Here is a 23,976-nt window from a genome sequence, read left to right on the forward strand (position 1 = left end):
ATGGATGCTTGGGCAGAAGAACTGGGTAGTGAATGGAAGGAGCACAAACGGGGCTGCCGGATACTGGCAAATGTTCTCTTTCCTGATCCAGAGGGAGGTCACGTGGGTACGTCCACTTTGTGAATATTTACTGAGCCTAGCTCTCAACCACCCACCAGCTCATTATACTCCATCCACACTAGCCTCTTTCTGGGCTTCAAAAGTGGGAAGTTTGCCCCCATCTGAGGACCTTTGTGTGCCTGCTGCCCAGGACGGGACTCAGACTGTGACAGCACTGGCTTCTTCTCACCCTCAAGGGTCACCCTCAAGAAGTCTTCCTTGCCCACTCAATCCAAAGGGCTCCCCCGCCCCCATCAATCATCCCCCGCCACTGCGTTAGTCTCTATCGTCATGTCACCATCAGAAATCACCTGGCACATAAACTCACACACTCATTTATTGTGTGCTCCTTCCACTAGCAATACTGGCAACCTGGGATTAAAAGACCTTGTCGGTCATGTTCACTGCTGCATCCCCAGGACCAGGAGCACCATCTGACAGAGTGTGCACCTAATAAACATCTGGTGAATGAATGAATGTCACCAATGCAAGTAGGTCTTCTACCAAGGAGTAAGTCAAGACACAGGCTTAGAAAGGAAAAAAGTGAGAAAAGGAGAGAACAAAAGAAATGTACACAGTCAAGGAAGGCAAAATACTACCTCTGGTGCCACTGAGAGGCATAAAGCAGATTAGGCCATAGACGGCCACCCGGAAGGAGGCCGTCTAAACGAAGCCTGGGGAAGCCCGTGAATAATGCAGACATTTTTCCACATTGGTGCTGTAAGAAATACCGCAAAATAGAGAAGGCACAGTGCCTCAGACAAAGAACCTACCTTCAGGAAGCTTCCAAGCTAGGAATTAGCAATGAATGATTTTCATACTTCAGTTATACAAGGAAGTCATTTCTGCACCTCAGTTTTTATAGAAAAATATCTGGAAAACTCTAATATGGACACACCTAAGGAAATATCTTAAGTTTTATAGTTTACGTATCTATAAATGAAAAAAAAAAAACTTTCTTCAGCCTAGTGTGCCCCTGCCTCATAAGCCTCATTTCTTCTGTTATTCTAAGATGAGGCAGAGAGAAGAGGCAGAGTAGGGAGGGAGGAAGCAGGAGCGTGCAGGCAGGAAGTGGTTCGCACGCCCTGAGAAAACTAAGTGAACTTGACCGTGGTCTCCCCATCTTGTGAGCTGCACCTAACAGAGCGCCAAGTGCAAGGTGAGGATTCAGTAGGCACCTAATGAATGGACATTCTTCCAAACAATGACATTAAAAGGCTGATTAAGCGGTTTAAGAACCAGGATTAGGAATGTTTTGGTTTTGGTTTTCTAATTCTAAAGATATTTATTCAGCATTTATTCAAACAATTAGTACAACAAGCACCCGCAGGGGACACAGCTCAAAGCTCCAGCTGCAGGCGCACAATGCAAAACAGAGGGTGGCGGAGGATCTGATAAAGCACACAGCTCTCGAATCACAGAATTATTTTATTTGTATCTCATAGGCAAAAACCTAGGAACTTCTGTCTTCTTAATGATCCTGTGCTTAGGTATTTTTTCTTCTGTATTCATCTGACTTCTGCCTCATTCTTTGAAGCTAAAGTTTAACTGCCCACTTTCAGCACTTATTTTCTTATCTGTTATTCCCTCTGGGATTGGCAACTAAAGTAATTCCTCAGCAGGCTCAAAGCCTTTTATCATTTCAGAGACTTACATGGCTTACATATGGCATCCTTCTGTGAAATTCTTGAGCATTTGTTTCTCACCAACATAAGATGATTTAAAGGGGAAAGGAATTAATTATACGGAAAAGAATGCAATTCAAAGTAGAGTCATCCCAGCATAAAAAGAAAAACAATGAAATTTCAATGTAAGATATCAGTAACTGATAACATTTCAGAGCTGGACCTAAACGAGCTAGTGCTAATTTCACCTCCTCATTTTATTAATGGGTAAATTGATGGAGATTTCTAGCATTTTTAAGGGGAAACTAGAAAGGGTTGTGCCCTTACAAGTTAAAGCACTCCCCCTTGTAGGCTGAGGTTTGACAAATTGTGAATGAATGACTGATGGAATTAACTAATTAATTTATAAGTATCCTTCTAAGTAACGGTCACAAAGCTAGTGGCAGGGCCAGGACTAAAACCCAGTTACTTTTTTCTTTCCTTGGTAACTCGTAAGTTGCAGCTCCATTAGCAGTTTAGTTAGTTCTCAGGAGAGCAGCAATGTCACGGAAATCACTCACTGACCTTAGTTGTGGGGTTTTTTTTCATTCCGCTTTTAGACACGCAAACAAAAGAAAAGAATGAAAAGCGCCAAGTGGGATGACACAAGAAAATTGCACCGTAGCCAGATCACACATAGAAAATGACAGAAAAAAGGTAGGCAGAGATGGCTCTGTGATTTTCCTCTCTCTCTCACCTGATCTAAAAGATACAAAAGTTCGAAGTTAAAATGCATTAGCTGTCAAATCAACAATATTCCATTAGAAGCACAGACTCCTCGAACAATGCAGCCATTTTATAACCACACGCTTGACACAGGCCACAACCGGAGGAAAAGAGGTGGCCCTGATCGGGAGCAAGGACGGAATGTGATGATGAAGACAATATACTTACTCTTCCAGGAAGTGCTGCTGGGGTCCTATAATGGAGCCTGGCCGGCAGATTCTGATCCAAGCAATTATTTCAGCGTGTGTAAACCTGTAGTGTTTCATGACATAACAGGCTATCATCGTCCCTGTTCTTCCAAGACCAGCTGTAAGAGAGGGAGACAGAACAAGAAATACAAAATACAACAGATGCACCCACAAAAACACTGAAATCAAACACTGTCCGGCAACTGCAGTGGTTTCAAGCAGAATGGAACCCAGACAATAACGTAATGCTTTTTACACGATGTTAAAAAGGTTAAAAGATAATTCTACCTTAAGAAATCTTTAACAGATAGATCCCATGATTAAAATAAACATATATAAGAAAATATAAAAATCAGAGCAAGGGTCTTGAAAATCCATGGAGTTCAACCCCTGAGGGGCTTTGGGAATGACTGTCATTGTGAGTATTGTTAAGACAAGGCTGGTTCCATGACAAGCCCTTATAAAGGTCCCCTGTCCATTGTCTCCATGATCCTCATCCTTGGCCCCAGCCCAGGCTGTAGATGAACCTACGGTTAACAGCCTGTGTGTGTGACCCCTGAGTCAGTAGTATAACTGATTATATTATCATGGCCATGGTTTTTAACCTATTTAAATGGTTAGTTTTTTTAACTTATTTTCCAATAAAGGATCATAGAATCAAAGTTAGAAGACACCACAGACATCATCAAGCCCCATCAATTACCTCACCCACGATGGTTTCAATACTATCTCTATCAGGCGGCAAATCTAACCTCTATTGAAATCAATCAGAGACCAGGATTTCATTATTTCCTCCATCAACAGGTATTGATGGAGCACCTACCACCTGCCAGGTACTGTGCCAGGAGCTGGGGATTCAGGGCCAAACAGAACAGCCATGGTCCCTGCCCTTGTGGAAGCACACAGCCCACTGAGAAAGAACGAAGCAAACAGAAGTGCTCCAGTTTCACTTCCTGAAGCTCCTGCATTTTTAAGTAACTTTTGTGTCAGTGTATTTTCTTTATGTTGAACCCAATTTCTGTTACGTAGGATAAAGTAATGCAATTAGAAATGATTTTCAAAGAAGTTTTGGTTACTAACATGAACTCTGATTTCTTCAAAGTGTTTTTACAAATTGTTATATTTTTTTCCTGTCTCCAGAGAAATAAAAGCGATAGAACTTTACATTTTAGCCAATCTTTAAAAAAAAAAAATACACACACACACACACACACACACACACACACACTAGTGACCTCCTTTCCCAAAAATACTCAAAAACTTGATCAAACTGTAGGTTTTCAAATATAGTGATTCTTGTCCATATACCAGAACAGCTGATGCCCAAAGATACTAACCCATTGACTCATATTAGTATAACAAGTGAATGTGGAATTCAGGACTTAGATCCCCCAAGTGTCCTGTTTCTCATCCCAGATTCTTTCCACTCTTGGCTCATCCGTTCACTTACTCATTCTACAAACATTCCACAAGTATTGACTAGGACCAACTGTGTGTGAAGCACCATGAGAGATGCTGGGGATAGAAATATGAAGACAAGCAGATGCCTGCCCTCGTGAGGTTTATAGTGCTGAGCCAATAATGCTTATTTACAGGCATTTTCTAAATCTTTCCATATCTGGATTCTTGAAAGTAAATTCAGTACTATAAACTTTTAAGTACCACCCATGAGCAAGGCACTGTGCTGAGTTATTTTTCTACTACTTAAAATCTGTTCCCATCGTATACACTTTTCTTATAGAAAGACAAAGAGGCTCTGTCTTTTTTTTTTTGTAGGGAAAGATTTGCTCTGAGCTAACATCTGTTGCCATCTTCCTCTTTTTTCTTCTTCTTTTTTCCTCCCAAAGCCCCAGTGCATGGTTGTATATCATAGTTGTAAGTCCTTCTAGTTCTCATATGTGAGCCGCCCCCACAGCACGGCTTCTGAGATGGATGGTGTGGTTCCACAACCGGGAACCGAACCTGGGCTGCCAGAGGGGTGAGAATGCCAAACTTTAACCACTAGGCCATCAGGGCTGTCTCTAGTGTTAAACACTAGATTTAGCTAGTCAAATGTTTATTCATTGCCTACAAGATATGCAAGACAGGGCTCCGCTCACAAGATAAAGATATAAGCAAGGATATGTTTGACCACAATGAGTTATCACAGTGGTTGTAGACACAAGAATATTAACCAAGAAACAATAAGCAAAGAAATTTAAACTGAAACTGGGCTCCCAGAGAAAGGAGGAGGGACTCTGTGAGCTGCTGGTGTCTTCCAAGAATGTGTCATGGATGACAAGGACTTCGTAGCAGACTAAAGAATAGGAAAGTCACAAAACATTTTGGGCAAAGGGTCTAATGAGTGAAAGCCTGGCTGGTCTGGGGAATGCGTCAGTGTGTGTCGAGTGGAAAATAAGGAAAATAAGGGTGGGGAGGGGCCAGATTAAAGAGCGCCTCTGAGTCAAGTGGAGGAGCCTGTACTTAGGAGAAGCAGGTTACCAATCGTGGGCCAAAGACAATGAGGATTGCTAACGCATTATCGGGAGTCCCCAGTTCCAGACGCACGGTGCTCTGAGCGCTGACTAAGTCACAGCGCCTGCATATATGTGTTATAACTCCTCAAATGTATGTAGATGATGCTTCGAGCAACAAAATTCAACTCATTTAAAAAGTATTACAGAATTCATGATATTATCAACAGCTAATAAACATACAACTGCTATCATATAAAATCTGTTATTTTCCCTTTAACCAATGGAAAGGGCAAAAAAAAAGCACGATATATTTGGGGGTCAAGAAAGCGAGATGATAAAAGCAGATGGATCTGGGAGCAGCATACCTCTGGATTGGAAAAGGCCGAGCCAGGAGCCAGAGAGAGGAGCTGGAAGGCTGGGCAGGAGAGGAGGGGTGGACAGCGGTAATAAAAAGGGAGAGCTGAATTAGAAAGACGCTTTGATTGGGTCACAGGGAAAGTTAAGATGACTGATAGTTTTGGCCTGGAAAACTAGTACAATGTCAATTTCATCTGGGAAAACATTTAGGTAGAAAAAAATAGGGGAAAGTTGATGGTTTTATTTTTCATATGTTTAAGAATCTTCCCCGCAAAGGAGGGGTCCTTCTGTCAGCTTTCCTTAGTGAAATGATACAGAGAATCATCTCTAACCTGCTCGGTGCTTTGAAACACACAGTACGTCAGCAAATCTAAGACGGCATCAAGTCGTCTAATGGTGTCATACACCAATAAGTTTCACTAAGGAAGAAAAAATTAAACCATGACAAGCTATCAATTTTAAGGTCCATCCTAGTTTCATGAACATGAAAATGTGAAAGAGCTGTCTCTAAATCAGTGTTTCTCAACCTTTTTTTCATTACCGCCTCCTCCAAGAGCCTCTTTAGACTTTTTTTCCCTTAATCATCCCCCATGAGATCTTACTGCCACAGATATACTGTATATCTGTTTATGTACTGTATGTAAATCTGTGCTTTACACCAAAAAACAATGTTTTTTACCCCCAAAAAGCAGTTTTTTCACCTTGTGGTCAATATCACCTGGGATTGAGGAATACCTTTGAAAAATGCAAATGAAATTACAATCAAGCACCTGTTTATAGATGCCAGGCATTCCCTTCCCATTCACCCTCCCTTTTTAAAAATTCTATTTACACTGTTTTATTAGACAAGGTCTGTGTTGGGGGGAGGGGCTGTTTTCGTCTCAAGTCCCTTTTGCCCCAGATCAAGCATCAGCATTCTTTAGAAAAGAGGGAAGTTTAATTATGCTCTCAGTGGGGTTTTTTCTTTAACATAAGAGTTAAAAGTGATTTGCTTTTCTGTTTCCGTCCGGGGCGAATACTTTCTGTTTCTGCAAAGTTGTTACCTCCCCAGACCTCTGACGAGACCACAGGTGATCACATTGATAAAACACAGCTGGACAGCCTGCAGCAGGAGCCAGGGCCCAGCTGGTTTCCAGGGTCCCTCCCTCGAGTCACCAACTTGGGTCTCTGTCTGGAGAGAAGACGGGCTCTGTGGAGACAACACTACCGCTCTCTCTCTGCTCCCCTCTCTGTTCCAGGGGCTGTCTGGGTCCCTCAGTTAAGCTCCTGGTCACACACACTCACGATCAAAAAAAGGTGGTGCAGAAAATTTTCAAATTTCTCTGAAACTAAAGTTGCTTCTCCCTTTTAAAAAGAGTCTATAATTTAGATCTATAAAAAGAACCTACTTAGCACTCAATAGTTAGGAGCTCTTACCACAATTCAACAGAATAGGAACATTTCACTAAGTTTCTATAAAAACTTTAACAAATTTTTTAAAGCATTCATAATTAAAGGGCTCCCTGGTACAGCAAGAGAAGACGTTGAAAAGTATTCTATTTATACTAAGTTAAACGCCGATTGCCTCACAGTTCCAGGCATTTTCTGAAATCCCCATAGAACATCAACAATCACATTCCAGGACGTCACAATGTTGCCATCTTTTAAATTATTATTTGTGCTGGAAAATTTCAAGAATTCATAGCCATTCCTTTTATCAACCAGAAGGCAAACTGCAGATACTGAATTCCAAGATTTCACGTGTTCCTGGCAAACTAGTTTCTAGTTTGTCTCTATATATACAACTCTCTTTATGTTGAGACATGACATATTCACTCTCTTTCCAGCAGCTACCAAAGTTCACTTGACATAAGATGAAATCCTCTCTCCCTCCTCCTTGTAGTTCAATTAAAATGCTCACTGCTGGTTGACTCCCCAGAAAATTAAGCTGACTTAATTAGGGCAGATGTCAAAATAATTAACAGGCCTATAGTAGATAAGTACGCTATTAAAAGCAATCCAGCTGTAATTAAATCAAAAGTGTAATCCTTATAAAAGAACCCTACATGTGTATACAAGTGGAAGCAAATGAAATAACACTCTCAAAAAGATGTCACCACATGTAAATGTGACCTTCCTATACAAGAACCGACCTCAATATTAAAGGTTCTGATTTTAAATTTAAAAAATGTAAAAACCTCTGCTATATATATTTCTTAAAGTATCAACATTCACAGGTCATGGATGTAACACAGAGAATACCTGTAACAAGAATGTTTAACACCACAGAGTTTTATTTTCACAATGTTTGTTAGGTGAAGAATGCTAATTAAGAGAGATGCTGAGTTTTAATGAAAGCTTTGAGTTTCTTCTCCCTTGAATTTGTCAATCTAAGACATGACACACAGATAAACTATAAGACTTCTTAATCATAAAACTAATTGACCAGGAAACAAGGCCGAATTAATCACAGGAAAAACACTGATTTTTATGACACCAAAACTTTGAAAGAGACCATGTGAATATCTCCCACTAAACGTTGGTAGCTGCCATCGTCCCACCAATTCTCAAGTTCCATGATATTTGAAATACACGAAACGCAGGTTTTTGTTAGGCCTGGACAATCGAACAAAATGGGATGGAAAGGCAAAGTTAGGGTGCACATGCACCACACCCCACTGTGACCTGAACAGAACTGAAAGCGGCAGTTACAATGAGGGAACAAAAGACACCTTCCTAACAGACCCACCACCCCATCCCAAAGGCAGGAAATCCTGCAAGTCAGGGCCCCAACCTGCTAAGAAACAGGGAAGGGGAAGGTGGAGTCTATGTCACCGTGGATGAAGCCCAACATAGGAGCCATCATCTAAATCGGGGCCACGTGCAGCTCATCTCCATGTCTCTGGGTCTCTGGAAAAACGCAGCTTCCCGTTATTGCTCACATGTTCAGCAAAGTACCTCCACCTACTCGAATCTTAAACATAGAAACAAGGGCCTACAAAATGGTATTTTAATTTCTGTCAGAACCAAAGCCACGTTTGTGTGAATAAGTCAGTTTCAGCAGCACTAGGCACATGAAAAGAATGGCACAATCCCCAACACCTACTAGACAATTAGCACAAAACTCGACAGAAACCGTTTCTCAGACCCAAAACCATAAGAACAGCACCCCCCAGTGGCATGAAAAAGAGCTGCTTGTGAGGAACTAGAGGCTCATCCCCAGGGGTGGTCAAAGGGATTTCTCTTCTCCTCACTGAAACCAAAGACCCAGCGAAAGAGCTTCCACCGTGCTGGGAAATCTAACATGGAATTTGAGCTTCCTCAGAGTCTAACGACTAGGCTTAGAGCAAATGTTATTTCATACTTTCTGAGTAGCTGACTCAAGGTTGCCAGATAAAATACAGAATGAATGTTCTGTGCTATATTTGAGACATACGAAGAAAGTATTCATAGTTTATCTAAAATTCAAATTTAACTGGGTGTCCTATATTTTCAGTTGCTACATCAGGCAACCTTATGCCTCCTATCATCTGAACGATCCCTATCCCAAAGTACCCACCTCTGGAGACCAGAGATTCACTTTTATAATGAAGTCTTTCAGTTCCTTCAAAGAAGCAGTAACATGTCTGCGGCAAGTAAGCCAGACAATGAATGACCTGTCCCCTGGCAATGGGCAGGGAAGACACGCTGTGCCATGGTGCAGAAGACTAGTAGGGGAAGGGAGGAGCAGAGGGTGAAATGGGGGTCCGGAGAGCCGGATCATAAAATGAGGGCATTCACGATCAGATGGGTTTTTCCAGAGGAGGACGGAAAAGAGATGGGCAATTCTGGAAGAAAAAGAGAAAGGGGAACCAACAACCCCTGCTTCTTAACAATTGTGGCCCCATCGTGGTCCCTGGTACTGGTGGGCATGAACTTGCTAAGGTCAGGCCAGAAACACTACCTGTCCAGGAAGCCACACCACCACCGACTATCCACATCCAAGCAATCTTTCTTTAGGAAGCGGTGATCTAAACAGGCTTGTGTTCCAGTTTTCTGAAACAAACCAACCTCATTTTTTTCCTAAGACGCTGGTTTCATTTTACACGACTTGCTGGTTTTTGGCTCACTCACTTGCAGAAACACAGTGCCCCCCGCAGCCTCGCACGCACCTTTGCAGTGAACCGCGATCGCCCCTTCCGTGTTCTCACAGATGTTCAGGAACCTTCGCACGATGTTGTCGCTGGGGGTGCTGCCGTCTATGAAGAAGAGGTCGTAGTGCTCGAAGCCAGCGTCTGTGAAGCGCTTCGCCTCGTAAATCTTTTTGTTCAGCCTCACGATGGCAGTCACGTTATTCTTTTTGAAATAAGGAAAGTAGGCTTCAGGGGCGTGAAGAGGGTAGCCTGTAGGAAAGAAGGAGCTGTCAGCAAAAGGCACACGTGTCCTCTTCCCCAGCCAGGGGGACACGAAAACCTTCTCGAGGAAGTTTATCCATCTCAACTGTGCTTAGGAGGAAAAGGCATTTCAGGAGAGAGCAAGAGGTGGCAGGACATTCCTGAAAGCAGCCGTCTGAAGAAGTGTAAAAGACACTGGAGGAGGGGGACCTTCTCTACCAGGAATCGCTCATGAAAGTTCAAAACCTCAGCCTCTGGAATTCAAATCCTGGAGCACTCCTCTCGAGCCAACACGGAGGCATTCTGGAAGCCCTCAAATGTGCACAGGAGGCCTGCAATGATTCTTCGTGATTTTTATTCCACTTGACAAATGCTTTTCAACTACAGTGAAAGCTTTTGGGTCAGAAGTATAGCTTTAAGGTAAAATGCAATCCCCCACAAAAGAGACTGATTACGAGACACGTGCCATGTACACGTCACAACTGCATACCATTTCTTTTAATTATCAAAACAGCCTGTTAAGAACAGTTAACCCCACTTAACGGATTAAGAAACTAAAAGAGGTTGCGTCATTTTGTGGTAGATTTTCTTTTTTGAGGAGAACGGGTGGTCAGCCTCTAACACCCCTTCTATTTTGAGTGCATTCAGCATCACGTGAGTATTCCTAGGAGCTACGGTGTCAGCTGGGTTACAGACACATGACCTAGACTTGGCCAATCAACCAAGGTGACACTGGGGGCTTTGGCCACTATAGGCCTTGTCCAGCAGCCCCAGGGGCTAAGGGGGCTAATTTCCCAGCACACTGATCATCACAGCTGTACCCATTCTGGGTTTACGGGCTCCCGGCATTTCAGACAATACGATCTCACTGAGAGCTCATCCATGATGGTGGGCTCCAGGCGTGGGGAGCAGCTGTTTCTGCACTATGCCCTCGGCCATATTTCCTGTGGCCTCGAACCCTGTGTATGCTGGTCATTTCCTATTTTCTCTCAGCAGCAAGACCATTCTCCTATGCCCTGCTCAGTGATACTGGGGTTGGGGTCTGCATATTACATTTCCCAGACTGCCTTTCCAGCTGGCTTCCTGTCAGTTCTAAAAATGGGAGGCACTGAAGGGCGACTGGAGGCCAGAGGAGGGAGAAGGCACTTCTGTCTGGGGGCCAGCATGAGCTTCAGCAGCAGAAGAGGGGAGCAGCCGGAGCTCCCAGCTTAGCCTGGCACTCTCAGCACCAGCCTGCAGCCCAGGCTCGCAGTCTCCACTCCTCAGCCCCCAAGTGCAAACACCAGCTGTGTGGCATGCCCTTCAGAGCTCCTAGGTTCTGGGAACCCCACTTTTTCCCTTCTGGCCCCCCAGCCTTAAAGGCAGTAGCTGTTTCCTCCATAATATTCTAGTTCTTTTACTTTTTAGGTCTCTCTTTAACAAATCCCTTGTGTTACATTCCCTCTGTTTGAAATAGCGTGGTTTCCATTTCTGCCTGGACCCTGCCGATGCCTTATCTCCCCTGGATCCTGTTCATTTTCTAAGCCTCATTCTCCAGCCTTCCTCTGCAGGCTGTGAGCTACCCAACATAATTCCAATAGATGCCTTCTTCTTTTTGGTTTAATTTACCAGAATTGGTTCTGCTGCCTGCAACCAAAAGCCCTACCTGGTACACTTGGCCAGGGTTACACAAAGGATGGAGGCAGCAGGGGAAGGCAGGCCTAACCAATCTGCAGCCCAGATGCATGGTGTTCACAGACCATGCTGCTTTTGAGCAAACAGGTAATACAGAGCTTATTTACAATCCTCTGTGTAGAAACACTGACTTATACACACACGTTTAGAGAAAACAGATGTTTTTCACCTTGGAAAAATTAAATCTGTTTCCTCAGTTCGTTGATGTGCTCAAAGTATTTCCCAGCCTAAAGGGAAAAAGAACTGCAGTTGGCATAAGGAAACAAGAGCTTTCCTACCATGTAGAGAAAGGGAAGGAGAGCGCTCAGGAACATATGGGAAGCCTTCCCTTCATGTGTCAGGCTGACAAGCGCTTCTGCTCCTGGGTTCCTAGCATTCCTGGCACCTCCACGATGGACCTGTCAGCCAGTGGGCTAATGCTTGGTTTGGTGTCTATCCCTTCCCCTCCTCCACCGAGCATTTAAGAAATTCTCTATTCACATATGGATTTCCATCAGGAGTAAATGGCATTATAGATAACACACCTAAACCGACTATTAAGAGCAACTCTGTACGTTTTTTGAGAGAAGAATGCTGGACAGTTACCAAACATGGCAATAGGACATTGAAATAACTACAATCATGATAACAATTGCACCTCACATTTATTGAGGGCTTACTATAAAGTCAGGAACTAAACTGAGTGCTTCGTGTGTATCAACTGATTACACCTTGCAATTACTCCATGACTGATGGCTGGAAAGTGAACTGGCCCTTGCACACACAGCTGGCAAGAGACGGGGCAGCATCAGAACCCTGGTGGCCGGATTCCAGGGCCTGTACTGGGGCTGATTTCGGGTAAGATCCAACTTGATTCTATTTGTTGGGTTTCCAAATAAGGGAAAATTATATGACATTAGGTGCTGCACTTTCTAGAGCTGGTGAGCAGGTTTCTTAAAAATCTTCCAAATTGTTTCAAATGAGTTATAACCAACAAACGTAACAATATTCTTTGACCTCTGAACAACTGTCTGTGGGTGTTATCAGTGCATTCGGATGCTTTTGATGGGCGACTGGTTTCAGCAATGTGCAAGGCGGAGCACTCATCGACCCTTACTCCATCTGGCCGCTAGAGGGTGCCCTAGCATCAGTAAAGCACAGGCAGAACCCTGGCGCCGAGCAAACGCAGAAATGGAATTTCAGAACTAAGAGAGATTTTAAAATTCATCTCTTCCCAGCTCCTCATTTAAAGTTAGGAAACTGAAGGGTAGCAGGGTCAAATGAATAGTCCACCAAGTCATTATTAAAAGTAAAAACTGCAAAATAGGCAGGCAAATGTAGAAGACAATAAAATATATTTACTAGGCTCATTAACGATAAAAATGTAATCAGAATATCTCCTACCTAATAAGCACCTATTATGTGCCCGACACTGTGCAAGGCCCTTCATCTAATATCTCCGATCCTCACTAGGTGCCTGCAATGTTTATCCTATCTCCCTCGTTTGATATAGAAGGAAACTGATGCTCAGAGAAGTTGAGAGCTCACACGGCCAGTAAGTGGCAGAGCCAGGCTTCAACCGGCCAGGTTCTTCACACCTCACTTCTCTCACCAGATGAGCAGGCTGACGCTTCAGATTGCTGGGATTCCCTGGCTCAAGCTGTCTTTCTCTGTGCTTTTTTCTTAATTTTTATTTTTATTTATTTTTATTTTTTTTCTAAGATTGGCACCTGAGCTAACAACTGTTGCCAATCTTCTTTTTCTTCTTCTTCCCCCAAAGCCACCAGTACATAGTTGTATATTCTAGTTGTGGGTCCTTCTAGTTGTGGCATGTGGGACGCCGCCTCAGCATGGCCTGATGAGGGGTGCCATGTCCACGCCCAGGATACAAACCAGCAAAACCCTGGGCCGCCATAGCGAAGCATGCGAACTTAGCCACTCGGCAAGCCTCTTTCTTTTTTTTGTTAAACAGAGATGAGAAGGACATTGCCACCTGAGAGTTTTGGGGGTTTTTTTGGAAATTTTGAAATCTAAAATATGTTCCATTCTACTGCTATATTATTATCAATTCAAACTTGTTTAATCAAAAGAAAGTAGGGGTCTTCTCTTCCCCACTGTTAAAACAATGTGAGCCAGGGTGGCTGAAAGAAACTCCTAGCTGCTTTGTTGACACAAACACACACTTAAGACTCTTATAATGCATTCTGCCCCGACATCAAGATTTTAGCCCCTCTTTTTGCTACATCCTAGCAACAGCTATTTGAGTGTTAATTCCTTGAAAATCTACCTTTTCTACTAACCCCCAAAATGACTTTCAGCCTCCTCAGGAAACACAGGCTTTCCCAATTCAAAAAAAATAGAGAGAGGCCAGCCTTGTGGCCTGGTGGTTAAAGTTCCACATGCTCTGCTTTGGTGGCCCAGGTTCGGATCCCAGGCGTGGACCTACACCACTTGTCAGCCATGCTGTGGCAGCATCCCACATACAAAATAGAGGAAGACTGGCAGCGGATGTTAGCTCAGGGCAAATCCTCCTCAGTAAATAAATAAATATGTGTACCTACACATATATATGCCAAGATTTCACTGTAATTGGATCAAGTTTACTAATTCCATCACAAAATTATTATTATTACCATTTTTTGGGGTGAGGAAGATTGGCTCTGAGCCAATATTTGTTGCCAATATTCCTCTTTTTTTTTCCTCCCCAAAGCCCCAGTACACAGTTGTATATCCCAGTCATAGGTCATTCTAGTTCTTCTATGTGGGATGCCGTCACAGCATGGCTTGATGAGCGGTGTGTAGGTCCACGCCCAGGATCCGAACTGGTGAACCCCAGGCTGCTGAAGCGGAGCGTGTGAACTTAACAACTATACCACCAGGCTGGCCCCACAAAATTATTTTTTAAGTTCAAAAAAGATTTACAAAGTTAAAGCCCTTTACAGAAAAATATGATGAACCTTCTAGTGAATATCAGATCTTAAAATGGTGATTCCAGTAAAACATCACTATTTCACTAATGACAGCCTTAAATGAAATTGTTCTAGACATCATAAAAACAGATAAATATTAGGTAAGCAGCACTGTCAGGGTGCTTAACTTAATAGCAGTTATTTCTAGATTATATAATTACAGGTGACTTTTTATCTACATTGCTTGAATTTTCTTCTTGAACATGTACTTCCCCTAACATGTAATAAAATAAAAAAGAACACAGAATTTGGAATCAGAGACCTGTGTTTGAATCCACACGCTGCCACATTCCGGCTGTGTGAACCTGGGCACGTAAACCAACTCCTCTAACCCTCCATCTCGCTGTCACCTACCCCAGAGGGCAGTTCTGATCAGTGAATAGATGATGTGTGTCTATTTAGCACCATTCCTGGCATATAAGCAAATGGCAGCTCTAATTATTTCTCTATATTGCATTATGGGACCAAAAAGAATTTTTTAAGATTTTTGACAATTAAGAACTATCACACAAAATATTCATATCCTTTTATCTAGTGATTCTACTTCCAAGAATTTAGAGAAGAAACTGGAGCTGCAAAAAGGATGTATAAACATGTAGGCCAACAACAACAGTTTTTATAAAATGAAAACCTGTAAACAACTTAGATCTCATTCAAAAAATTAATTAATTAATTGGGAAAATTATGGCACAGTCATTGAATAGTATACAATGTGCCATGGAAATTTATAATGTAGCTCTACACTTACTGCCACGGAAAGAAGTCTGTGATATGTTAAGTCAAAAAAGCTGCTATAAGCTAATAATTATGTAATGATCCCATGCTTATAAAAATTTTTTTTATAAATGTGTGTGTATTCATTGAGAGAGAAAAAAAATATGTGCAAATAAAAAATACAGAGAAGCAGATGGGAGAAAATTAAAATCCCCAATAATCCCATCACCAAATATAAACCCAGAAAACTTGGGTAGAATTATAGGTCATTTTTATGCTCTTTCAATAGTTTGTCTGCATTTTCTTTTCTTAAAAAAATCATGTATTACCTCTATAAAAATATTTTAAATGATTTTTTAATTATATCTCTCATCTCCTCTTCCAGAAAATTTCATAAAACACATGACTCCCAAATGGCAAAAATCTTTCAATGTTGCCAGATGAACACCCAACAACAAAGGCACTACTACAACCATACACCTACTAAGATTTTCTGAGTCAGATCATTTTGCACAGAAGGCCAAAGCTGGATTTAATCAATCCTGTCTTCAAAGACCAACTGTCAGAAGGCAGCTTCCTGAGGCACTCAACGTGTTGTTCCCAACAACCCAACATGACAGAGGTTAATTATCAATGTCTGGAGCAAAAGAGATTCATCAGCAAATTTGTGAATGAGAAGATCTAATTCTGGCTTCAGTCTAGAGGCTTTCTATTTGTCAGCTTAACTCTCTAGACCTGGATTGCCCATCCACAGAGGAAACCATGACTCCAGCAGAGTTCCCTGGTCCATACGTAATAGTTGGGGAAATGATAAGCACATCTGCGGAAACTCAAACAAATTATCAAATCTAAATGCATGAGTAACAATATACAATGAAACTAGACTTTAGAATAAATACTTATGATGATGATGATGATGAAAGAAGAATAAATCTAGACTAGGGGTTTCAAATTACGTTCCCTCAGGGTACTAGTGTTTCAGCTCTGCAAGCAGATAAGAACAAAAAAAGAAGCTATATGTTCATGGGTAATAGTTTTCAATTTTAAGAACTTCTCTCATAAATTATTCTTAAACCCTTGGTACCTATCATTACTTATCTTCTAGGGAGTGTTACCAAATGGAAAAAAATAATAAAGTAGAAAATAAATACGAATGGGAGAACTCATATAGCTGATCACGTTTCATTCAAGAGAATTATTTTTTGTTTTGCTTTTATTTATTTTTCCTGATTATGTATGCCCATGGCTATCCATATACTGCAAATACATAATTTAATCACTGTCAGCTAGAAAACTGTTCCAAGTTGTCATGATGGAACTCAGTATCAGTGCAGTGGCAATGTTTAGGAAGCTTGGGCAAATTCCCTCTTCATAACCCTCAGTAAAAGGGAAAGAATAGTACCTACACCTCACAGAGTCATGTATGCATTAAATGAGATAACGCTGTGATTAGCTAGTAACTAGCACCTGGTTACTACTCAATAAAAGACAGCTATTGTCATCATTATCGTCATTATGCAACATGGTGTTCCCCAAAGACCTTGATGTGTAGCACTCTACCACCAAACACATGTGAGAACCAATGATAGGATTCAGCAATCTGCTTATTGATGGACCAGTTTCTTTCTCAGATTTTTCTTTGATAATTGGGTCAAGTAAAGTGAGCATCCTATTTAGGGCAACCTAAAAATTTGCTAGTTTTAAAAGTGATTATAGCTCTACCTACTAAACTAAAATATTTAACACACTCATTACTACTGTTCAATTTTTAAAATTAGGAATAAATATTCTTTGGCAAATATTACCAAAAGAAAGGATTATCTGAGGAAATAAAGAAATTAAAGAAAATGAACTGAAATAAATTTTTGGATGGTAAAATAAAGAAAAACCTACCATTTTCAATTTTGCTTTTTGGATGTGGTCCACTAAATGCTAAAAATTTTCCTGGAACAATCCAGTTGAAGTCACCATTTTCAACTCGCTGGAAGAATTTTGTGAGAAAAGAAAAGAAAAATATTTTATAATTCTTATACAATTTACAAAACCCTTACAAATAAAACTGCTTTTTACTCTATTCGTATTAGACTAACTGGACATACATGAAGGCAAAGTAATTTAGCTTAAAATAAAAATACGCATCTGATTCTCAAAATAATATTTATGAATTCAATCTGCTTCAGAAAAATTTTTATCTAGGCTATATGAAAAGTTTAGAAAACTTTATTTAAAGTGGAGGGACTTAGCTTAAAATAATTTTGTCTCTTGGCTACTCTGCAATGAAATGAAATGAAAATAAACATTGCTTTTTGTCCCAGCAAAAAATAAAAGGGAAATAAGAGAAAATGGAAAATATAAGCACTTTCCACGAACATGGTAAACGTACTTTAAACAAAGAAAAAAATCTATAAATATCAGGGTCGTGATGAACACACTTCCAGGTGTTTCTGTGTTTTTATAGATTGATATCTGTTGTCAATGCTGATTTTTAGACTGGGAAATGGAAGGAGGCAGGAGTGAGGGACAGAGGCTCAGCAAACCCTCCAGGTAGACCACAAACCAGAGACAGCCACGTTCTACCACAGGGGCTGCAAACCCAAAGAGTGACAAGATCAGGCAGAGACATAAATAAGGGCAGGTACTCTTCAGCTCCGGCCAGTCAGTCACCTTGCAAGAAAGCAGACTGATTGTGGCCGATCTTTCAATTGGATTTTCATGTGAAATCTCTCTATATGTGAAATGTTGACTGTTTTTAAATTAAGTTTTTAAATACCATGAAATCAAATAAAACACACCTGCAGGCTGACGGATTACCAATTGTCGGCCTCGTCTACACACTCTAAGGAATCCTCAGAAAGGCTTGAAGACCAGGGAAGGGGCTGAGCATCCTCCCACTGCTCCATCACCTCCTCCATCTCCTTCCCTTCCCCAAGTCTCCGTGAACCCATGGAACACTGGGGCAGGGCTGAGGGTACCTGAGATCTTGCAGGTAATTGGGAGACATTTGTACAATGCATCACAAAATATATGTTTCACCTCTTCATGTAAGCCATCTTTAGCCCACCCCCATCCCCACCACAAGGCACAGCTCAAGTCTCCAAGTGCCCCCTCAGGGCTCTCATAGCTCTGCATGGATAGTTCCCAGGCAGGGAAGGAAGGCAGTTCTCTTTCCTGGGCTAAGGCTGTGCACACAAAAGGCTCTCTCTTCTGCTACGTGGCACAGACCTCAATGGTAGCAATCTGAGTCAAATACAGAGTCCGCGCTCTGGTGTGAGAGCTCAGCAAGTACTCGTTAAATAAACTGGAGTAATGTCATAAAGGAAAACTGGAGCCTCCACTTTAATTACTTATACTACACATTATCAGGTCCACGATAATCAAAACTTAGCTGTACAATTTTCATGTTTAAAATGCAGATGTTTCTTACCAGTTATAAAAGGTTATAAATGAAACTTTATATGACACCCTATAAATGTCTGAATTGCATTAATCTAATTGTAATAAACATGATATCTCCACAATGCCCTAAATAAAATCTTAGAGATACTATGAGTGTTATGAGCACACACGCCAAATTAAATCTCAAGCATAATTATTTATAACAATATGAATATAGAATCTAAACTCTTTATGATAATTAAACATTTTCTTGGTTAAATAAAGCAGTCTCAAATTAACAGTCCAAAATCCCTCTTAAGTAATTATTAAGCTTAAAACATTATTTAAAATTCAAATATAAAAGCATGCTCTAACCATCAAAAGGCTAAAACCAATTCTTTGTGAACAGTCGAAGAAAACAGGTTTCTACATTCACTATTTCTGTATCTTTGACCACTAAGGAGGCCTAAACAAATAAATTGTCTTATGCCTGTTTATTCGGATGATAGACATGCATTGGGTTAAACAGTAACCTTTCATCATCAATGACATGGAGACAGGCAGTGGACTCTCTAGGACACATTCACTCACAGACAAAAAGAATGTTTGCAAATCTGCCCACCCAAAAAGATAAACATTAGATATTATTCATCCATATTCAGTAGCTTAGATAAGGTTGATGGAGTAAACAAAAAGATTTAGGACTTTGATTCAAATCCAAAAAGAAGTTAGTAAAGTCATAGCTTTTAACCGACTAATATAAGCTTACTTTGGTAAGCTTCCAAAATTAATATCTGTGCCTTCTTTCATAGTGTTTTATAAGAATGTCAATATTTATCAATAATAGAATATTTAAGATGAAAAATTTGTTTTTCTAATTAAATGCACACACACACACACACAGTTCAAAGAATCTAGATCAGACGGGAACTTGAGGTACTTTCCCAAGCCTACCACATTTTATAAACAAACATCTAAGCAAGGATAAGATAAGAAGGTATTTCACCTCTTCCAATCTAAAGCCTACTACCTACCACGTACTATGTAGACAAACTTAGGATGTTCCTCACTCTATGAAAACCCCAAAATAAAAATCTGAATTCCTGAAACTGACACATTTAGGTGTTACTATTCACTTTACCAGGATTCTTCAGTCTACAAAAGATTTACCAGATTTCTTTGGAATAGCTAACTGTCCTGGTGCATTTAAAATATAATTGAAAAAAAAAATCACAGTTGCTTACAAAGTAATTAACAGTTTTAAAATAAAATATAATTGACTTGAAAACATAAATTTTTATAACTTCTAAGAAATACATCTGTGCCAGTAAGGCATACCTCTGTTGTAATGGTTACAAACATATTTTTCAGACCAAACACTGAAAAACGTTTGGCCTTATTACCATTGTAATAAACAGACAGTAAGATAGAAAAGATAGACCTTGAAGTTGACAGTTACAGGATTATTCCCTTTATCAACATATGTTTTCTAAGATAACATGGCTAAACAGGTTTCAAGCACAATTCAATACTCATTGAACCATGTGCTGAGCCTTTATTATACATCGAGGATTATAACTTGGTGTCATACAAAAAAAATTAAAAAGCCTTCCCTCTGTGCTCTAAAGGAGTCTGAAAGCAAGTGGGAGTGACAAACAACTGTAATAATAATAGCAGCAAATCACTGACTCTGTGCTACGAACTACTCTATTACATGCAACTCATTTAATCCCTACAGGAACCCTATGAATGCAGGTGCTATTATCATCTCCATTTTACCCATTGCTATGGTCTGAATGTTTGTGTTCCCCAAAATTCATATGTTGAAACCTAATCCCCAATGTGATGGTATTTGGAGGTGGGGCCTTCAGGAGGTGATTAGGTCATGAGGATAGAGCCCTCACGAATGGGATTAGTGTCCTTGTAAGAGAGACCCCAGAGAGTTCCCTTGCTCCTTTCACCACGTGAAGACACAAGGAGAATATGGCCATCTATGAACCAGGAAAATGGCCATCACCAGACACCAAATCTGCTGGCAACTTGATCTTGATCAAGCCTCCAGAACTGTGAGAAATAACTGTTTGTTGTTTAAGCACACAGTCTATGGTATTTTTGTCATAGCTGCCCAAACTAAGACACCCATTAAAGGAAAAGTTGCATTCAGCCTTGATAAGTGCTATAACAGAAGTATACAAGAGGTTTAATGGTGGCACGAAGACTATTGTAAAAATCAAAAAGACAGAACTACAAAGTTCTTTTTGATTCATTAGGAAAGTGCCTTGTTTATGTTTTCCTAACTTCTAAAACAATAAAATAGAGTTGACAGAATAATTGTATTACATAAATGCAAACATGCTGTAGTGATTGGCACTTTATGAGCTTAAAGCAAAGTAAATATTTGAGTTATTTGGTTTAAATTGTTACCATGCCACATGGCTTAAATAATAATCCAACTCTAGATTATTAATTTAGATTTGCTTTTGAGAGAGACAGTGTGGCGGAGGGAAAGAGGAGTGACCCATGTGGATGATCGCTTCACCTCCACTAGCAACAGTGGGGGTGGGGAGATGCTGGTGGGAAAAAACATCCAGGGTACTGCTCCAACAGCCCAGACCAGGGAATGCATCTGCCAGTTGCAGAGTGCCATTCCAGTGCTCAAGACATGAAGATCTGAGGCTATCAGGACTAGGTGGTTACTGAAACTTGGAAACAGGTGCTCTCACTCACAGAGAGCGTGCATAACGAGAAATCATAAGGCCCTGGAGAGCAGCAGCATTTCAGGTGGGAAAAGGAAGAGAAAGGACTTATAAGGGGACTGAGAAAGATGACCAGAGATGGAAGGAGGAGAAATGCAGGAGACAGAACCTTAGAAGTTAGGGGAGGAAAGTGACTTTTCAGAATTAGAGAATGGCCACTGAGTCAATCCAGTAGGAACAAGACCACACACAACTATTTGCTGGTGCGAACTCTTGTGTTAGCAGGACCAATTTCAGTAGAGTCACAAAGGTAGAGGCCAGGCCATCATCAGATGACTGGCTGAGTAAAAACAGACTCAAGACTGCTCTCTTAAGACATTTGGAGGTAAAAAAAAAAAGGAACAGAGACCAAACAATAATTAAAGAGGAAGAAAAGACCATGAGAAATTTCTCAGGATAAGGTAGACCTCAAAACATTTTATAGATTTAACCAACATGATCTTTGAACTACACCCGCATTAGCTGATGTGGAAGCACTGGGTCCCTCCACTCTAGCAGCTGCAGTGTCTGGGAAGCAACTTTGCTTCCTTAAACTGGTGACCTTTGAGTGGTGCAATCAACACCACGGGATGGCTCCAGGGAAATGCTTCTAAGAGTTCTTTGAGTAGTCAAATCACCTTGGCAGACACACCTCCATAGTTCCTCCAGGTGGTGAGGACATACCCATATACCTCCATTCTGGAACTCGCCTGACCCCAGTCCTATGGCAGGAATTCACAATTACAGTGGCAGAAATTCACATTTTTCCAGTTCTATAATCCATGAACAAGCAAAGACAGCAGATCAAGCAATGTCCAGATTACATTTTAGTTTCCTGTACAAATTCTAATCCAAAGCAAAGCCTCGAAACATCATACCTTAGGTCTTCAACAACAATGACTCCCGCTGCTGACCTGGGATGACACATCAAGAGCTGGGAGACCTAACAAACATTATTAATTCTCAAGGTACATGCAAAAGGGCAACCTCGGGAGTCTACACCACCTGGTCAGTTTGACAATTTACTTACTAACTGTAATGAAGGATGACACAGTCAACCTGGAGACAGTCTCCGTTCAAATATTAAACTAAACTGACATTACATGCAAGCCCTGATCCAAGGTTACAATATCTAGCAACCTGTGTTGCAAATAATTCAAAAACTCACTCTTGCAGCATAGATTGGTTGGTGATGAAAGACAGAAATATCATTACAAGAAGTTGTCTATTACAGTCAGTAAATTTTTCCCTGGAGTGTTACTGCAAAATCAGAATGGATTTTATCTATTTATTTATTTGTTTTTGGTGAGGAAGATTGACCTTGAGCTAACACCTGTTGCCAATCCTCCTCTTTTTGCTTAAGGAAGACTGTCCCTGAGTTAATATCTGTGCCAATCCTCCTCTATTTTATGTGTGGGACACCACCACTGTATGGTTTGTTGAGCAGTGTGTAGGTTTGCACCTGCAATCTGAACCCACAAACCCTGGGCTGCCAAAGCAGAGTGTGCAAACTTAACCACTATGCCACTGGGCTGACTCCCAGAGTGGATTCTTAATTAAGACGTCTTGATCACTTTCCATTGAAAAGTAGTTACATTTAATAAATTATATAAAATATCTTGGAATGTGCTCTACTCCTGTTTTTAGTATTCACTTATTTATTCCTTAGTTCTTTCATTCTACAAACAATTAATGACAGTCCACTATGAGTATACTATGCTACTGGATTACTTATTCATCCAAAGATGAATAAGACACAGTTCCTGTCCTCAAGGACCCAAAGCACAGAGAAGACACAGATGTGTAAACAGAGTTTCAAGCAACACTGTGTGAGAAGAGCTCCCACAGAGCTGAGAATGACTTAGCAGTCAGCCACATAAATATGACGGGCAGGTGAGAAGGGATCACAGACAGGAGGAGGGCCAAGAGTATGCCCAAAGGCACAAAAGCATGAAGAAGCACTGCCATCTGGGAAGCTGCATAGACTTGGGTATGAGGAGGGAGGGGAAAGAGATAACCGTGGAGAGGAAGGAAGAGCTCAGTCAAGAAGGGCCTTCTGCGCCGCATTAAGGGGTTTGCAATTCTTCCCCGCTTTCAGTCAGCGTGGAGTCCATGAAGGACTTAAAGCAGCAGGAGAGTGATACAATCAGACAACTTCTGAAACATACACTGACAGTAATATGAAGACTTGATGGAAGAGGCCCAAGATTCCAGAAAGACCCAATCCTAGGCATCCAGAATCAACCAACACTTTCTAATAAACAGTTCTCAGACGGGCCGCATTGTAACGTGGCTAAGATAATGTGAAATCATCTTTTAGAAGAGCAACGCTCTTTTCCACAAAGAATATCCTTTGTGAAGATAGCAATAATAATGACTTAAGAATTGCTAGACTATCTCAGGAGCCAAATTTCCCACACTCAGCCTGTCCCAGATCAATGAGAAATTCTGTGTAGAGAACTAATTTGTTAAACACGAAGATCGGGGCTTGCGGCAAAAGTCAAACATAACTTCTACACAAGAATATACGGAGTCTATGATAGCAGGCGACAAGAGCAAAGGCTCTAATCCCACACATGAAGAGATGAAATTACAGGATCCTCCTAAAAAAAGAATACTATTCCTAGCAAATACACTGAGCAAATAGGAAGCACATAATAAACGTTCAATAAACGAATTGAAAAGTTA

At 41.0% G+C, this 23,976-nt stretch overlaps 1 protein-coding gene across 46 annotated transcripts in view; it reads right to left on the bottom strand.

Moving 5' to 3' along the window:
- CDC14A (cell division cycle 14A) overlaps window positions 1–23,976 on the bottom strand; it is a 164,350-nt gene that overhangs the window by 50,827 nt on the left and 89,547 nt on the right. For 44 of the 46 annotated variants that reach the window (XR_011532512.1, XM_070592426.1, XM_070592428.1 and 41 more), the window contains 3 exons: window positions 17,072–17,159; window positions 9,621–9,851; window positions 2,658–2,796 (listed from right to left, as the gene is read on the bottom strand). Coding sequence is in view for 45 of the 46 variants with exons in the window: in XM_070592426.1 (XP_070448527.1) it covers window positions 2,658–2,796; window positions 9,621–9,851; window positions 17,072–17,159 (458 nt within the window). In the remaining variant the exon portion in view is untranslated. The remainder of the gene's footprint in view (window positions 1–2,657; window positions 2,797–9,620; window positions 9,852–17,071; window positions 17,160–23,976) is intronic. The other 2 variants (XM_070592430.1, XM_070592429.1) reach the window with 1 other exon arrangement.

This window comes from Equus przewalskii, chromosome 24 (genome assembly GCF_037783145.1).
Source record: "Equus przewalskii isolate Varuska chromosome 24, EquPr2, whole genome shotgun sequence".
Classification (NCBI taxonomy): Eukaryota; Metazoa; Chordata; class Mammalia; order Perissodactyla; family Equidae; genus Equus; species Equus przewalskii.